This window comes from Otolemur garnettii, unplaced genomic scaffold (assembly GCF_000181295.1).
Source record: "Otolemur garnettii isolate 467f Iridium unplaced genomic scaffold, OtoGar3 scaffold00011, whole genome shotgun sequence".
Classification (NCBI taxonomy): Eukaryota; Metazoa; Chordata; class Mammalia; order Primates; family Galagidae; genus Otolemur; species Otolemur garnettii.
Window position 1 is genome coordinate 2,468,221 of NW_003852406.1, and position 14,353 is coordinate 2,482,573.

Genomic DNA, 14,353 nt, shown 5'->3' on the forward strand with positions numbered 1-14,353 from the left:
CCTTAAATCCTCCCTTGATCACCTAAAATATTGATAACATTCCTTTCTTCTGAATTCTTCTGGATTTTATTCTCCTTGTTATACATAGCAATTGGCATACACTGCTGGGTATCACTTATTTTCTTTTTCCACAGAAGATGAAAACACTAACTGAATTTTGATACATATATATGTATACTTACTAATATACAGTTATTTTAATTATGTCAGATTGAAACTTTATGACACCAAGAGAAATAGAATTAATTTAGAAAAGCACTTTTCAAAAGTTTCAGCCTTAGGACCACTTTACACTCTTAAAAAAATCAGATCACATTTCTAAAATACAGTAGAACCTCTGTAAGTTGACCACCCAAGGGACTGTATCAAATTGGTCAAAGTACAGAGGTGGTCAACATAAGGAAGCAGGCCTACTGTATTGATACATTCATGTGGTGCATGCCTGATTATGAAAATGAAGTCAACTTAATGAGGTGGTCAATGTAGGGAAGTGGACAACTATGGAGGTTCTACTGTATAACTGGCTATGATATTCCATCCTCAAATACCTGAGAGACACTGTACACTTACATTGTATAATTATGATCTATATATAGACTATTTGTATTTCTTACACTTTCCAAAGTATGTTTGCATTATAACCTTACTCTTCATAACTGTACATATTTAAAAAAAAAAGAAAGAAGTCATCCATTTGGAAAGCGAATCTTAATCCTTCACCAAAGACATTATTAATAGTAATCAATAATAAACATCATATGTTCTACATATTTGGTACAATAATAAATCATTTAAAATATTAATACAAATAGTTTCTCAACATTTAATCACATCCTATTATTAATTAAAACACAGACTATATTTTAAAATATATACTTTGTGTTAAGTTTTAGATTTACTGAGAAGTTGAGCAGTTAACAGAGTTCCCATATACCATCCATTTCACCTCACAGTTCCTCCATCATTAACACGCTGCATTAACAAATATTGATACAAGGCTGGGCACAGTGGCTCACACTTGTAATCCTAGCACTCAGGAAGGCTGAGGTGGGTGGATTGCCTGAGTTCACAGGTTTGAGACTAGCCTAAGCCAGAGTGAGAGTCTGTCTCTAAAAATAGCCAGGAATTGTGGTGGGCGCCCATAGTCCCAGCTATATGGAAGGCTAAGGCAAGAGAATTGCTTAAGCCCAAGAGTTTGAGGCTGCTGTGAGCTACAATGCCACGGCGCTCTACTGAGGGAGATAAAGTGAGAGTCTTATGCACAATGCAATGGTACTTTTCAAAACTATTAAAAGTAGACTATAAATGTCTTACCATAACAAATAAGTAAGTGAGGTGATGGTCATGTTAATCAGTTTGATGTAAGCGTTCCACATTGCATAACAAATCAGCACATTATACCCCATAAATGTACACAGTTATGATTCAATAAAAAGTATAATAAAAACAAATATTGATATATATTGTTAGCTAAAGTCCATAATTTGTATTAAGTTTCACTCCTTGCTTGGTACAATTTAATGTGTTTTGAAAAGTGCATATCATGTAACCACTATTTCTGTATTACACAGAATAGCTTTACAGAGTTAAATATCCACTGTGATTCACCTTTTATCTTTTCTCTCCCTCCACAAGACCCTGGTAACCAATGGTTTTACTGTCTCTAAAGTTTTGCCTTTTCCAGAATGTCATATGGTTGGAATAATACAGTATGTAGCTTTTTCAGACTGGCTTCTTTCAATTAGCAATGTGTATTTCAGATTGCTTGTTGTCTCTTTGTGGTGTTATATCTTGTTTCTTTTTGTTGTTAAATAATTATGAATTACCACAGTTCATCTATTCACCTACTGGATACCTTAGTTGCCTCGGGGTTTGATGTTTATGATTATATCTGCCATAAACATTAAAAAATGTTCAGGTTTCTGTGTGGATCTTAAGTTTTTTATTTAATTGGGTAAATTATCATACCTGAGGGTATGATTGCTGGATTATATAGTAAGAGTCTGTTTAGTTTTAAGAAATGGTCATTTTGCAATTTCCCCCTAGCAATGAAAGAGAGTTCTAATTGGTTCACATCCCTACTAGCAAGCAGTATTGTCAAGCTTTTGGATTTAGTCATTCTAATAGCTGTATAATGGTATTTCATTGCTATTTTAATTTGCAATTCCTTAATGATATGTGATATTAAGTATTTTTTCACACAGTTATTTGCTAATTGTGTATCTTCTTTGGTGAGATGTCTGTTCAGATAGCCCCTGTTAAACTTAGGCTTTCCCCCGCTTATTGTGTTTTAAGAGGTCTTTGTATAGTTTGGATATATTGGATATGTTTTGCAGATGTGTATTTGTAGATGTGTAGTGTGCCCAAGAAGGTATATTTGGTCAAGGACAAAAATGAATGACTATCTCTACCTTTTTGACTTTAAAGTAAAGTTTACTTATAATTATAGCACAGACATATTAATAGGTTCCCCTTTAAAACTTTCGTTTAAATATAAAGCCTAAAAGGTTCAGGGAAAAATATTCCATATATTGGGAGTAAGACGTGGATGTCTGTGTATTGAGATACTAAAAAATAAGCTTTCAAACAGGAGAGTCAAAGCACTTTAAAATAAAAAAGCTATTACGCTCAGTGCAATGGCTCATTCCTATAATCTTAGCACTTTGGGAGGCTGAGGGAAGAGGATCACTTGAGTCTAGGAGTTTGAGAACAGCATGAGCAACACAGCAAGACCCCATCTCTATGAAAGTTAAAAAATTAGCCAAGTGTGATGAAACATACCTGTAGTTCCAGATACTCAGGAGGCTGAGGCAGGAGGATTGCATTAGCCCAGTAGTGAGCTATTGACACCACTGTACTTTAGCCCATGGACAGAGTGAGATTCTATTCCCACCCCCCAAAAATCTTGCCAATAAAAAATACCCAGAGAATTAATACCAATTTTGAAATACAAGATTAGAGGAACACCGAAAATTCTGAAAGTAAATGTTGGAGAATTTTTTTTAAGTAATATAATTTTATACCAAAGTTCCTCACTTTTCAATCCAATTTGATACAGGCAAAAATGAAGCACAGGAAAAAATTAGGAAATCCACTTGGGGCATAGTCCCTACTTTGTAAGGTGATATTCTAAATAGCAAATTTATGCTATGCTTGAAATATTGTTCCCCCCCACCCCGCCCTTTTTGAGACAGAGTTTCTTTGTTGCCCTTGGTAGAGTGCTGTGGCATCATAGCAACCTCAAATTCTTGGGCTTAAGTGATCCTCTTGCATCAGCCTCCCAAGTAGCTGGGATTAAAGGTGCTCACCATAGTGCCCAGTTATTTTTTAGAGACCGGGGTCTTGCTCTTGCTCAGGCTGGTCTCAAACTCCTGAGGTCAAGTATCCATCCACCTCAGCCTCCCAGAGTGCTAGGATTACAGGCATGAGCCACCGTGCCCGGCCTGTTGTCTCATTGTTCATGTTCTAAATCATCAGCTGCTGTCTCTCTCATTTATATTTTTGAACTCTACCACTATACTACTATGATTATTATGTTAACAATTTGGCACACCTTACGATATGCTTTATGTATTTGGGAACAAATTTACTACGAGTGCTACTTATATGAATAATCCTCTGAAACACAAATAGGGATCACAGAAACAAAGACAAGCTCTTATATTTGTCTTATATGAGACAATGGATATACTGTAGACAAAAGGACCAAGTATAATTGTAGCTAACTAATACATAAATATTGTGTATTTTTATGCAGACTAAAAGGAACATTGCTTCCCACTGTACACCTGAACAAAGAGTGATAACATTTTAATTTCTTCATTCTTGAGTTTTCTTGAATAAAAAGGAACATAGGATATAGAGCAAAACAGACTATAATGCCAGGATTGATAGAGTATTGATTTTGCCAACATCATAATCCTTCATGTACTTGTAAGCAATGATTAAATTTTTCTGTAATCTCTTCAGGCCTGTGTTCTTCAAAATTCTTTTTTCTCTTTTAATTAATACATATATGTATACCTACACACACAACACAGATATGATTACTGTTTTTACTGAATTTTAACTTCTAGAGTTCAGAAATCAGGGTTGTTTTTCTTAATTTGTATACAGAAATTACAGTATAGTTCGATGTAATCTGACAATGCTTCATAAATGCTTAAAAAATTACTATTTATTCCTTTGCACTTTTGCTTCATAAAGTCCAATTTATAGATGAGCAGCTGTGAAACTCCCAACTTAGCTCTGACTAGTGCAAAGTATAGTACTTTGGGTAAAGGAATTCTGTAAGCAGGGTATATGTGAGGCAGATGACAAGTATTAGTAGGCTACAATCATTCCCAATGACGTATACAACAATTTTATTATCCAGATAAGAAAACCAAAACCAAAAGAATAAATAAGAGAGTGAAGTGAAGGTATGGGGGCAAATCAGATTTTCTTTTAATTAAGTGAATGTTTTAGAAAACAATTTCTGGAGATCTAATTTTACACGGATAATTTTCACTTGGAATTTTCTTTGCATTTTATTAGGCACAAGTAAGACAACGCCTAAGGGCTGTACCTTCATGTACAAAGTATAATTAACAACAAGTTATATAAAAGGTGAATGAAACTTTCAATTCCTACCTATATCATTTTAATAAATTTATGGAGATTTTACTCTTTTTAGTACATTAAAATATAGTACTTAAGGAAGAAATATAAATGAAAGAAAATAGTAGGCTAACATTCTTGTGATAACATGTACTTTGTAAAAACAATTTCAACAAAGATACTTTTTCAGAGGAATAACAACTGTATAGAGTTGTATTGATTGTTAGAAATATATATGTAAATATATTTATTTTAATTACCTTCCTTCTTATTTTTGTTCCAATATGATCAGCAAAGATTAAAAAATTAATTAGAGAAGTATAAAGTTATTAAATATTATATAAACAGAATTTATAATTTTGTTTTAAATAGTCTTTCATGTATCAAAATACTGTCAGTTTAAAACAATCACTTTTTTAAAGGCAGTAGGCTTTCTTTATCATCACTTTAATAGGAATATTATCCACTTTCAGTACTTTCAAGACCTCCTTTGTCAGCAAAACTTTTTAAGGAAAAGTTTAGCCAATAGAAAAGGAAAGATATTAGTTTACTATATTACTTTCATAGTAAGCATATTATATAATAATTAATTAATATAATAGTTAAGAGCCAAAAAGCTGGGTTCAAATTATAGTTCTGCACTTAAAAAGTACAAAAAATGGGGCAAATTACTGTGTATTTCAATTTTTGATTTCTTAAATGGATAATAAGGTCCCCTACTTCATAGTCTACAGGGATAACTAAATGAGTTAACATTACTAACTATCATAGCTAACATAAAGGTATTGGAACAATCTTTGGCATATGGTATGAGTTCAATAAAAATTAGCTATTACTGTTACTATTGCAGTAAATTAGAAATTAAGTTTAGGAAATAAAAAGCTTAATTTGAATATTTTAACTATTTCTTTGAATACAGGTATCTTTTTCTACAAAATAAAAAATCATTTTGTACTTCTCATATTTAATAACTACTCTGATATTTGTGTTTATGTACTATGGGTAGGGGTCTTGGGCTAAGTAAATAGTCACATTAATAATTTTAACAACTTCTGGTTAAAATAAAAATGAAGATAGACATTCTTGGATAACCAGCAAACTTGAAAACTTAATTGATATATCTTTCTATGATCTCTTGCAGATATCATGGAAATCAGGACAGTGGCAGTCGGAATTGTGGCAATCAAAGGGGTAGAAAGTGAATACTATCTTGCAATGAACAAGGAAGGAAAACTCTATGCAAAGGTATTAATAACTGATAGCTTGAATAGATTTTTCAAACTTAATTTTGTCAAAAATATCTTGCCTTTCTGAAAAGTAAAAATGAAATTAATTTCTCTCCAACTGCATAGTGTACCAATAATCAACACATTGAATCCCATAATGGCATAAATGTATTCATGATCTATGTACAGATGACTTAATAAAAAAAAACAAACACCTTATACTCAGGCACCAATAAAAATGATTTCTGTGTGACTGTGGGCAAATTGTTTAAGCTTTCTGAACTTGGTTTCTTCATCTGTAAAATGCTTTTATGTATCCTTCCAGTTCTTAAATCCCACGTGCATTTTAGATACTTAAAATCTAAAATTTCCATTTGTTAGTAGTAAAGCTTTTTTTGCTAAAGTTCACTCAACTTGCACATTGCTGATATGAAAATTCTTATGAAAAAAAAGTCCTAAAGTGCTCAGTCTATCAACATCAATCTACAATCATTGGCTTTGAACTGTAAGCATTCACATTGTTCCCACTTGATTACAATGCAAAATATGTAACAGTTCATCCCACTATAATAAAGTATAATTGGCTTTCTTATGTATTCCCATAGCTCAGCATAATGCCTGGCACAAGCTAAATTGAGTGAATGAATGGTTGGATAGATACACAAATAAATTAACTTTTTATTTTCCATTACCATCAAAGGCAGTGTAGTAGTAAATGAAGAAAAGTTATAAAATATGTTCCTCACCTGAGGGAGGCAGAGACTCTTCTAATTTCCATTGGTTAGAGAATGTGTGATTTGCAAAGAGCAAAATGAGGTTTAATTAATTTACTCATACTAAAAAAAAGTAGACACTGCTAAAAAGCTAGATTTTTGAAACCACGCTGCATAGACTAAATGAGTATTATGTTATCTGTTTTAAAATTTAAAATGACTTTGTTTTGCAAATATACTATGCAAGTATATATAATAAACTGCAATAGGCCTACTCAACTTGAATCTTAAAAAAAGTCATGTATTTTTCAATTCTGCTGAATAATACCTGCTTACTCTTTGGTTGAGCCTCTCTAAAAACCGTTTGGATAATGTTGTTTGCTCTTTTAACAGAAAGAATGCAATGAAGATTGCAACTTCAAAGAATTAATTCTGGAAAACCACTACAACACATATGCATCAGCTAAATGGACGCACAATGGAGGAGAAATGTTTGTTGCCTTAAATCAAAAGGGGATTCCTGTAAGAGGGAAAAAAACGAAGAAAGAACAAAAAACAGCCCACTTCCTTCCTATGGCAATAACTTAATCACATATGATATATAAGAAACCAGTTCCAGCAGGGAGATTTCTTTAAGTGGACTGTTTTCTTTCTTTTCTTTTCTTTTCTTTTTATAAAAAGTATCCAAGAAAGGCTGGAAAACTACTGAAAATTGATCAAGCTGGACTTGTGCATTTATGTTTATGTTAAGACACTGCATTAAAGAAAGATTTGAAAAGTATACACAATAATCAGATTTAGTAACTAAAGGTTGTAAAAACTTGTAAAACTGGTTGTACAATCATGGTGTTAGTAATAGTAATTTTTTTCTTAAATTAATTTACCCTTAAGAGTATGCTAGATTTGAGTATCTGATAATGATTATTTAAATATTCTTATCTGCTTATAAAATAGCTGCTATAATTATAATGCAGATGATGTTACATAAGATATGTCAGACCTAAAGGCTGCTGGAATGATTTGTCACATAATCAAGGCAATACTAACTATGGAAGATGAGCAGTATTTTAAAATGCTTTTTAGTAAGAAAAATTATAAGCCACTTACACTTTAATTAAAAAAGAATATTCTCATAAATTCTATTATGGAATTGAATTAAAGAGGTAGTTTTCAAAACTGTAGGATTAGAACATGATTGAACCTATTAATGAACAAAGTTCCCAATGCTGCTCAAAATAAAAGGGGATATTTTCAAAAATCTTGTATATAAAATAGCAATAATGTTGATAATATTGTACTTCATCTCACTTGCCACAAAATGACATTTTATAATCCCTAAAAGTAAAATTCAGAAGTCTCTACCTTTTTTTTTCAAGTAACATAATCTATCTTTTGTATAATTCATATTGGGGAATATGGCTTTGAATAATGTTCTTTCTACAAATAATCATGCTTTTTTTCCCTGTGGTTACCAGCATTAAACTCTATTTTAAGTTGTATTTGAACTTTATTGTTTGTTATTTAAGTTTATGTTATTTATAAAAAAACACAACTTAATAAGCTGTATCTGTTTCATATGCTTTTAATTTTAAAGGGATAACAAAACTGTCTGGCTCAACTGCAAGTTTCCTCTCCCCCCTGTACCAATACCAAGTCTAGTCCATAACACTTGGACCAGCAAATCTTGGAAGACAGACAAAAACGACAGCCTTCAGCAATGCTTACAATAGATGTCTCACAGGGAATAGTAAAAATATGTGAAAAATGTTTTGCCACATATTGTTGCCAATTAAAGTTATTTATATAAGTTAAATCATTACAAATAAAAGAATTTATAGGATTTTAAAGTAAGAATATATTTGAGGGCATGACTAGAAAAGTATCATATTAAAAAACTATGTATATGTGTATTTAAACTTAACCATTTTCTAATCTTTAATTTTGAATCTCTGCCATTCAAAATGTAGCAGCATCAAAAGTTCTTTTCCTGTTAGATGGCAAAGGCACAATGCCCTAAATAGAAGATATACTTAGGGAAAAGAGTCCCTGAATATCATGAAGGCTTGAGAGCAGACTACAGATAATGGACTTTTCAGAAAAATGAATTTCTATTTTAAAATTCTTCTATTGGCAGCAGATTTTGGTAGCATTTTATATGTTCACTGAAGGGAAGTCAACATTTATTTATATTAAACTGTTGGTATGATAATCATTGTGATTTTAATTTCAAAATATTTGTCATTTAAGTCCCTTTATATAAAATATTATTTGATAATCCATTTACAGATGATAATTACATGAAAAGTCTAGGTCGATAGAAACAATAGATGTGTTTTATTTTCTTGTGCTTAACTTACATGACCAGGCTACTGGAAGCTAAAAAGAATTGTCCTTCCTCAAATATATTCTCAGGAGTCAGCATGGATTATATACTGAGCTATCATCTGATTCAAAGACTTTACTAGCCTAGGTTCCTAGATTAGGCTTCTGTGACTAGAATCTTGAGAACATATAGAGCACAGAAGACTTATGTTTTTAACATTTCTTTCCTTAGTATCTAGCAGAGTGTCTGTCCATAATTAATTTTTCATGTGAATTCATTTAATGTGTAAGTATAAGAGAAAATTCATAGTGAAACTAATTTTATTTCATTTTTAAAAGTTAGAGTGAAACATTATTATACAGAAATTAAATTGAAATAGTGTAACTATATACAGGATATGCACTATTTTAGGACCAAATACTTTTTTATCTGTGGAGTTACAGTTACCATCAAATTACACAGCAATACCAAATTAGGCAAAACCAATATTTAATAGTGAATCCATTCCTGGTAGTATAGGGTGTCTACAAAATCTTTCTAAAAATAAATTAATTCTTTGTTTTTACATATATGATGCAAATTTTAGAAAATAAAATCTGTTCTAGTTACATACACTTAAAACTATAAGAGGCCTCTGTTCCTTTTACTCATTTGTAGACCAGGAAATTGATATTTTAATACACACAAACTCATGTAGCTGAATAGGATTATACAAATACATGAGTATATATATGTCACTTAGCATGTGCTTTCTACTCTTAGATTATTAGGATTATTAGCTAATGGTATCCTGTTTTTTTTATTGTGATGTTATCTTTGTGTTTGCACACAAATATGACCATGTTTTGGCCATTCACTTCACACAGTGATTATCTATGCTATAATGATTCGACTCAAAAGGAGAAAAGAAATGTAATTTCCAATTCTGATTCCTGTTCAACTCTTATATCCCTCCCTTTATTTATGAATGGAAAGCATTGTGCAGAATATCCATATAAACATAGAAAAGAAAATACATAAGATACATGAAAGAGAAAATTAAATACATGGGTTTCTAACAATTAGGAAGGAAAAATTAAATAAAGAAACACAAAATGTTAACAAAGAAATAACACAAAAGATACTTTTAATACAATAAGTGGACAAAAACATTTGGGTATAGATAATCCATATATAAATCATCAACCTTTGAGTTGTCTGCAAATTCAATTAAATGACAGAAGAGTAGGAAAATGCTGGAGATGAATTCTTAGAGTTCCTATTTCTTAGAGATTGCTCTTTTTCTCTAGAGTACTGAAGAATATAAAGAGAACTAGTGGAACCAGATATAATAAAAGCAACCCTAAAGCAGTTGCCCTATTTTCTACCAAAATACCTACAATAATAGAGGTATAGAATGAGAATCTAGGGAACAACGCAAAGGTAGCCCACCAAAGACAGAAAATTTCTTTTCTCTTAAAACTCATGTGGTTTTTGCATTTTACTCCATCACACATCTATGTTTGCTTTAGTATGAAAATGTTTCCAATAACACCAGGCGGACATATGCTCTTACCTATCTTCCAACTTTGAACGGTTTATCAAGGACATTTGCTTTCTTTTAAATTGAAGAGATTTGGCAGGAAGCAAGAAATAATAGTCCAAATCCCTTCCCAACAATCCTCTATTCCTCCTTTCTCAAAATTGGTACTTTGGAATGACTTACAAGATTTATCACACAGCTTCATTTATACCCTTACTCTACTGTCATTTACTTGGGCATGACTAAGACAAGAATCCCTCTACTTCCCTTAGACCAACTTTACACATAAATAACACATGGCTAAAGGAAACTAAACCATAATCTAACCTCATCATGTACAGGAATGATATTATGTATATTTGAAACCCAGTATGGATGGGTACTGGTTAGTGGGCCTCTATGACTAACGTACCAGATGATACCAGCCTTGACCATCTCTATGATCACCACTCTGAAACAGAGTTTTTGGAAATTATCTTTTAATTGGTCTCTCTGGTTTGAGTTTCTTCTGTGTATCTTAAAATAGGTCATAAAAACTTTATGTGTAACTGCTACACCATTGTTGTCAGATATTCCTTATTGAACTTCTGCATAGTATTTATTCAACAAGCTGGTGCCTTCAATGAAGGGAACATTTTTCTTCAGGCCCACATATGCTCCCACCTATCCTCCAACTTTGAATAGTATATCAAAAAAAATTGCTTTCTTTTAAATTGAAGAGATGTGGCAGGAAGCAAGAAATAATAGTCCAAGTCTCTTCCCAACAATCTTTTATTCCTCCTTTCTCAAACTATACATCTCAGGGAACTAGGAATTTATTCTCACCTTAGAAAAAGCCAGTGGTATTATCCTTTTACTTCCTGATTATTATATGGTTTCATTTTTCAAATCCTCATCATTGAATTTATGAGAAAATATACAGAATTATTTTCTTTCATATTATTGGTATTCTAATAACTGAAATGTGAGATGGATAATAACATTTAGCTTAAAAATGACAAATTCTTCTCTTAATGAATCTTGCCATGTATGTATTAGTTATCTATTGTTGTGTAACAAATTAAAACTTAATGGCTTAAAACACCAATATAGATTATCTCCAAGTTTATGGGGCTCAGGAATGCAGGGATGGTTCAGCTAGGTGTCTCTGGTCAGAATCCTTTCTGAAGCTACAATCTAGGTGTTGACCAAGGGTATAGACTTCTATCATAACACTCAACTCAGAAAGGGATCCACCTTAGGTCCTCAGGTCCTGGCTGTTTGTTGGATACATCACTTCCTCACCACATGGGCCTCGCCATACCACAACTTACATGACAGTTTGTTTTCCCCAGAGCAAAGAGTCAGAGAGAGTGATAGAAAGTGTTCCAAGTGGAAGCCATAGTTTTTTCTAATAACCTAGTTTATACCCTACATATATTGGGAGGATATTACACAAGGGCATAAATACTAGATGTTTTTAAAGCCAGGGCCATAAACTGGGATTCTACAGGGCCAAGTAAGAGTAATTAATAACTTCCAGCAGTGAACCATTAAGCAGACAAAGAAATATAATCTCTGTGGAAACATTCTTGATTCTTCCCTGAGGGATATTGTATGGTCTGTTCTTACCCAGGATAATTAAGGAAAGTTTTAATTGTGATCTGGACTTCCTATTAGCCTGAATTGTGCCTCCTTACTCCTCCTAATGTAGCTGGAAAACTATCAATATCACTTTGCCTCCATATGAAGGAAATTACTCTGCCTTCACATTCAACATGAAGATAATCTTCTCCTTATCTGCCCTACCTCAAGAGAATAAGTTCATGAATGATAGTGGAAATTTCTTTGGCCCATAGAGTTTTGTTTTCTTCTAGATCAGTGTGGGTCGTGACCCACAGGAACTGTATTAAAGGTGTGGCATTGGGAAGGTTGAGAACCACTGTAGATGGCAGAGGCAGTCAGTCACAAGTGGCCCAAAATTATGTGAGGGTAAGACCTAAGAAAAATTGAAAACAATTGATTTCAATACTAGTTGTGTACTAGAATCACCTGGGATTTTTTTTTTTTAATAATGAGGCCTAGCCCCAATCATAAACCAATTGCATTTTATATGTGAAAAGGAGCCCCCAAAGTAGTATTTTTAAAACTACTCAGAAAATTCCTTTTTTTTTTTTTTTGGAGACAGAGTGTCACTATGCCACCCTTGGTATAGCACCATGGCATCACAGTGCATAGCAACCTCAAACTCTTGGGCTTAAGTGATTATCTTGCCTCAGCCTCCCAAGTAGCTGAGACCACAGGCACCCACCACAACGCCTGGCTATTTGTTTTTGTTTTTGTTGTTATTGTAGTTGTCATTGTTGTTTAACAGGCCAGGCCAGGTTCGAACCCACCAACCCCAGTATATGTGGCTGGCAGCCTAACCACTGAGTACAGGTGCTGAGCCTCCCCAGAAAATTCTAATGTGCTTCTACAATTGAGAAATAATTAGGTACATGGGAAAAAAAAAAAACAATCTATTTAGGAACTATACTTGTTTCTTTATTTTTTTCTTCCTTAAACACCTTGAAAAGACTTATTCCCCCCACCCCATATACACCTCCACCTTATTTTCCTAGATCCTAAAATATTTTTTGCTATTCACAATTGGGCTTTAAAGGAAATGCAAACACTAGAAAGAGAGCAGCAACTGCTTTGGCAGCAAAATGATTACTGAACACAAAGTGCACAAATGTCCCTCCCTGCTTCTCCACCTAGTCCCTTCTCAAATAGAGCAGCCAGAGTGATTTTGTCAAAATACATTCCAGATCATGCAATTCCTCCATTCAAAACTGCAACTGTTTTCCAAATTATTCAGAATTGAAGCCTGTCCTTACAGTGGCTAAGGAATGGCAATGGAAAAGGGTGAGTAATTATTATAAAAACTTTCCTGCTGAATTAGGTATGGGCAGGACAATAGGAAAAAGTAATAAAAATCTAGAGAAATTATGACTCAACTTGACTGGCAGATTATTACTGAATTCTCAGTTCACTGTAAAGAAATTAAACTGGGTATCATAGACAATATTTAATGGGCATGATAATTATTAGATCATATTTAGAGGAAAGGCTATAGCCCTGAATCAAAAATTGACAAATGAATGTACCTTTTCATGTTCAAAGTTAACATAAAATATTTAAGTCATGTATATATCAATGATTCTCTATTTTATTGAAATTTTTCTATTAATCAACTGATTAGTGGATCTGACTAGGCTAGATTAGAGGGCTTCTACCTTACCATTATTTATTTAATTTCTCTCCTATTGGTTGTGTCAAATTTCACTAACATAAACATGAACATTTTTGCATATACTTCTTTATATTTCTGACTTTCATTAGGATGAGTACACAAAATACATTTGAAAAATTGACTTTAAGAAAGCTTTTTCACAATACATTCCAGTCATCAGTGCATAGGAGTGGATAATTTTTATGTTCAAAATTTAGTCACCTTTTATTCTTGTCTCTCCTTCCCTTGGACTACATAAGTATGGTAAATCACCAACACTCAGCCCACTTCTTTCTTGAAATTCTCTCAGATGCATCACTTTCTTAGTCCTTTTACTGCCTTATTGGCTCATTCCGAGAATTAGCAGTAGCTCCTTAATCATTCTTCTGTGTCAAGTTCTTTTCAATTCTCATAAGCTATCTAGTTTTTAAATCTTTCTAAAACACTGCTGTGTCAGTTGCCAATTTAGGACCCATACTGACTCCTTTTTGCCTATTAGGTTTAGTTTACCACTCAAAGCTGTTAAATAATTGGCTCTGGATTACCTGTCAATTTTCTCACTATTCAATACAAACATTATAGTTTCTTTAAGCTATTGCATTTATTGTGCTTTAACACAGACAATGCTTATTCTGCCTCTGAGTTTTCTACAATATCTCTATCGTCACTGTAGATTGATACCCTGATATGCTCTTAGGGACAAGTCTCAAGTTTCAT

The 14,353-nt window shown here is 32.8% G+C and overlaps 2 protein-coding genes across 2 annotated transcripts in view; one reads left to right on the forward strand and one right to left on the reverse strand.

Annotated features, from left to right (window-relative positions):
* The window catches only part of FGF7 (fibroblast growth factor 7), a 45,751-nt gene extending 37,708 nt beyond the window's left edge, over nucleotides 1-8,043 (forward strand). The window contains exons 3-4 of the mRNA XM_003784344.2: nucleotides 5,741-5,844; nucleotides 6,932-8,043. Of these exons, the coding sequence (XP_003784392.1) occupies nucleotides 5,741-5,844; nucleotides 6,932-7,126 (299 nt within the window). The 3' untranslated portion in view covers nucleotides 7,127-8,043. The remainder of the gene's footprint in view (nucleotides 1-5,740; nucleotides 5,845-6,931) is intronic.
* FAM227B (family with sequence similarity 227 member B) overlaps nucleotides 1-14,353 on the reverse strand; it is a 184,744-nt gene that overhangs the window by 116,986 nt on the left and 53,405 nt on the right. The window lies entirely within an intron of this gene.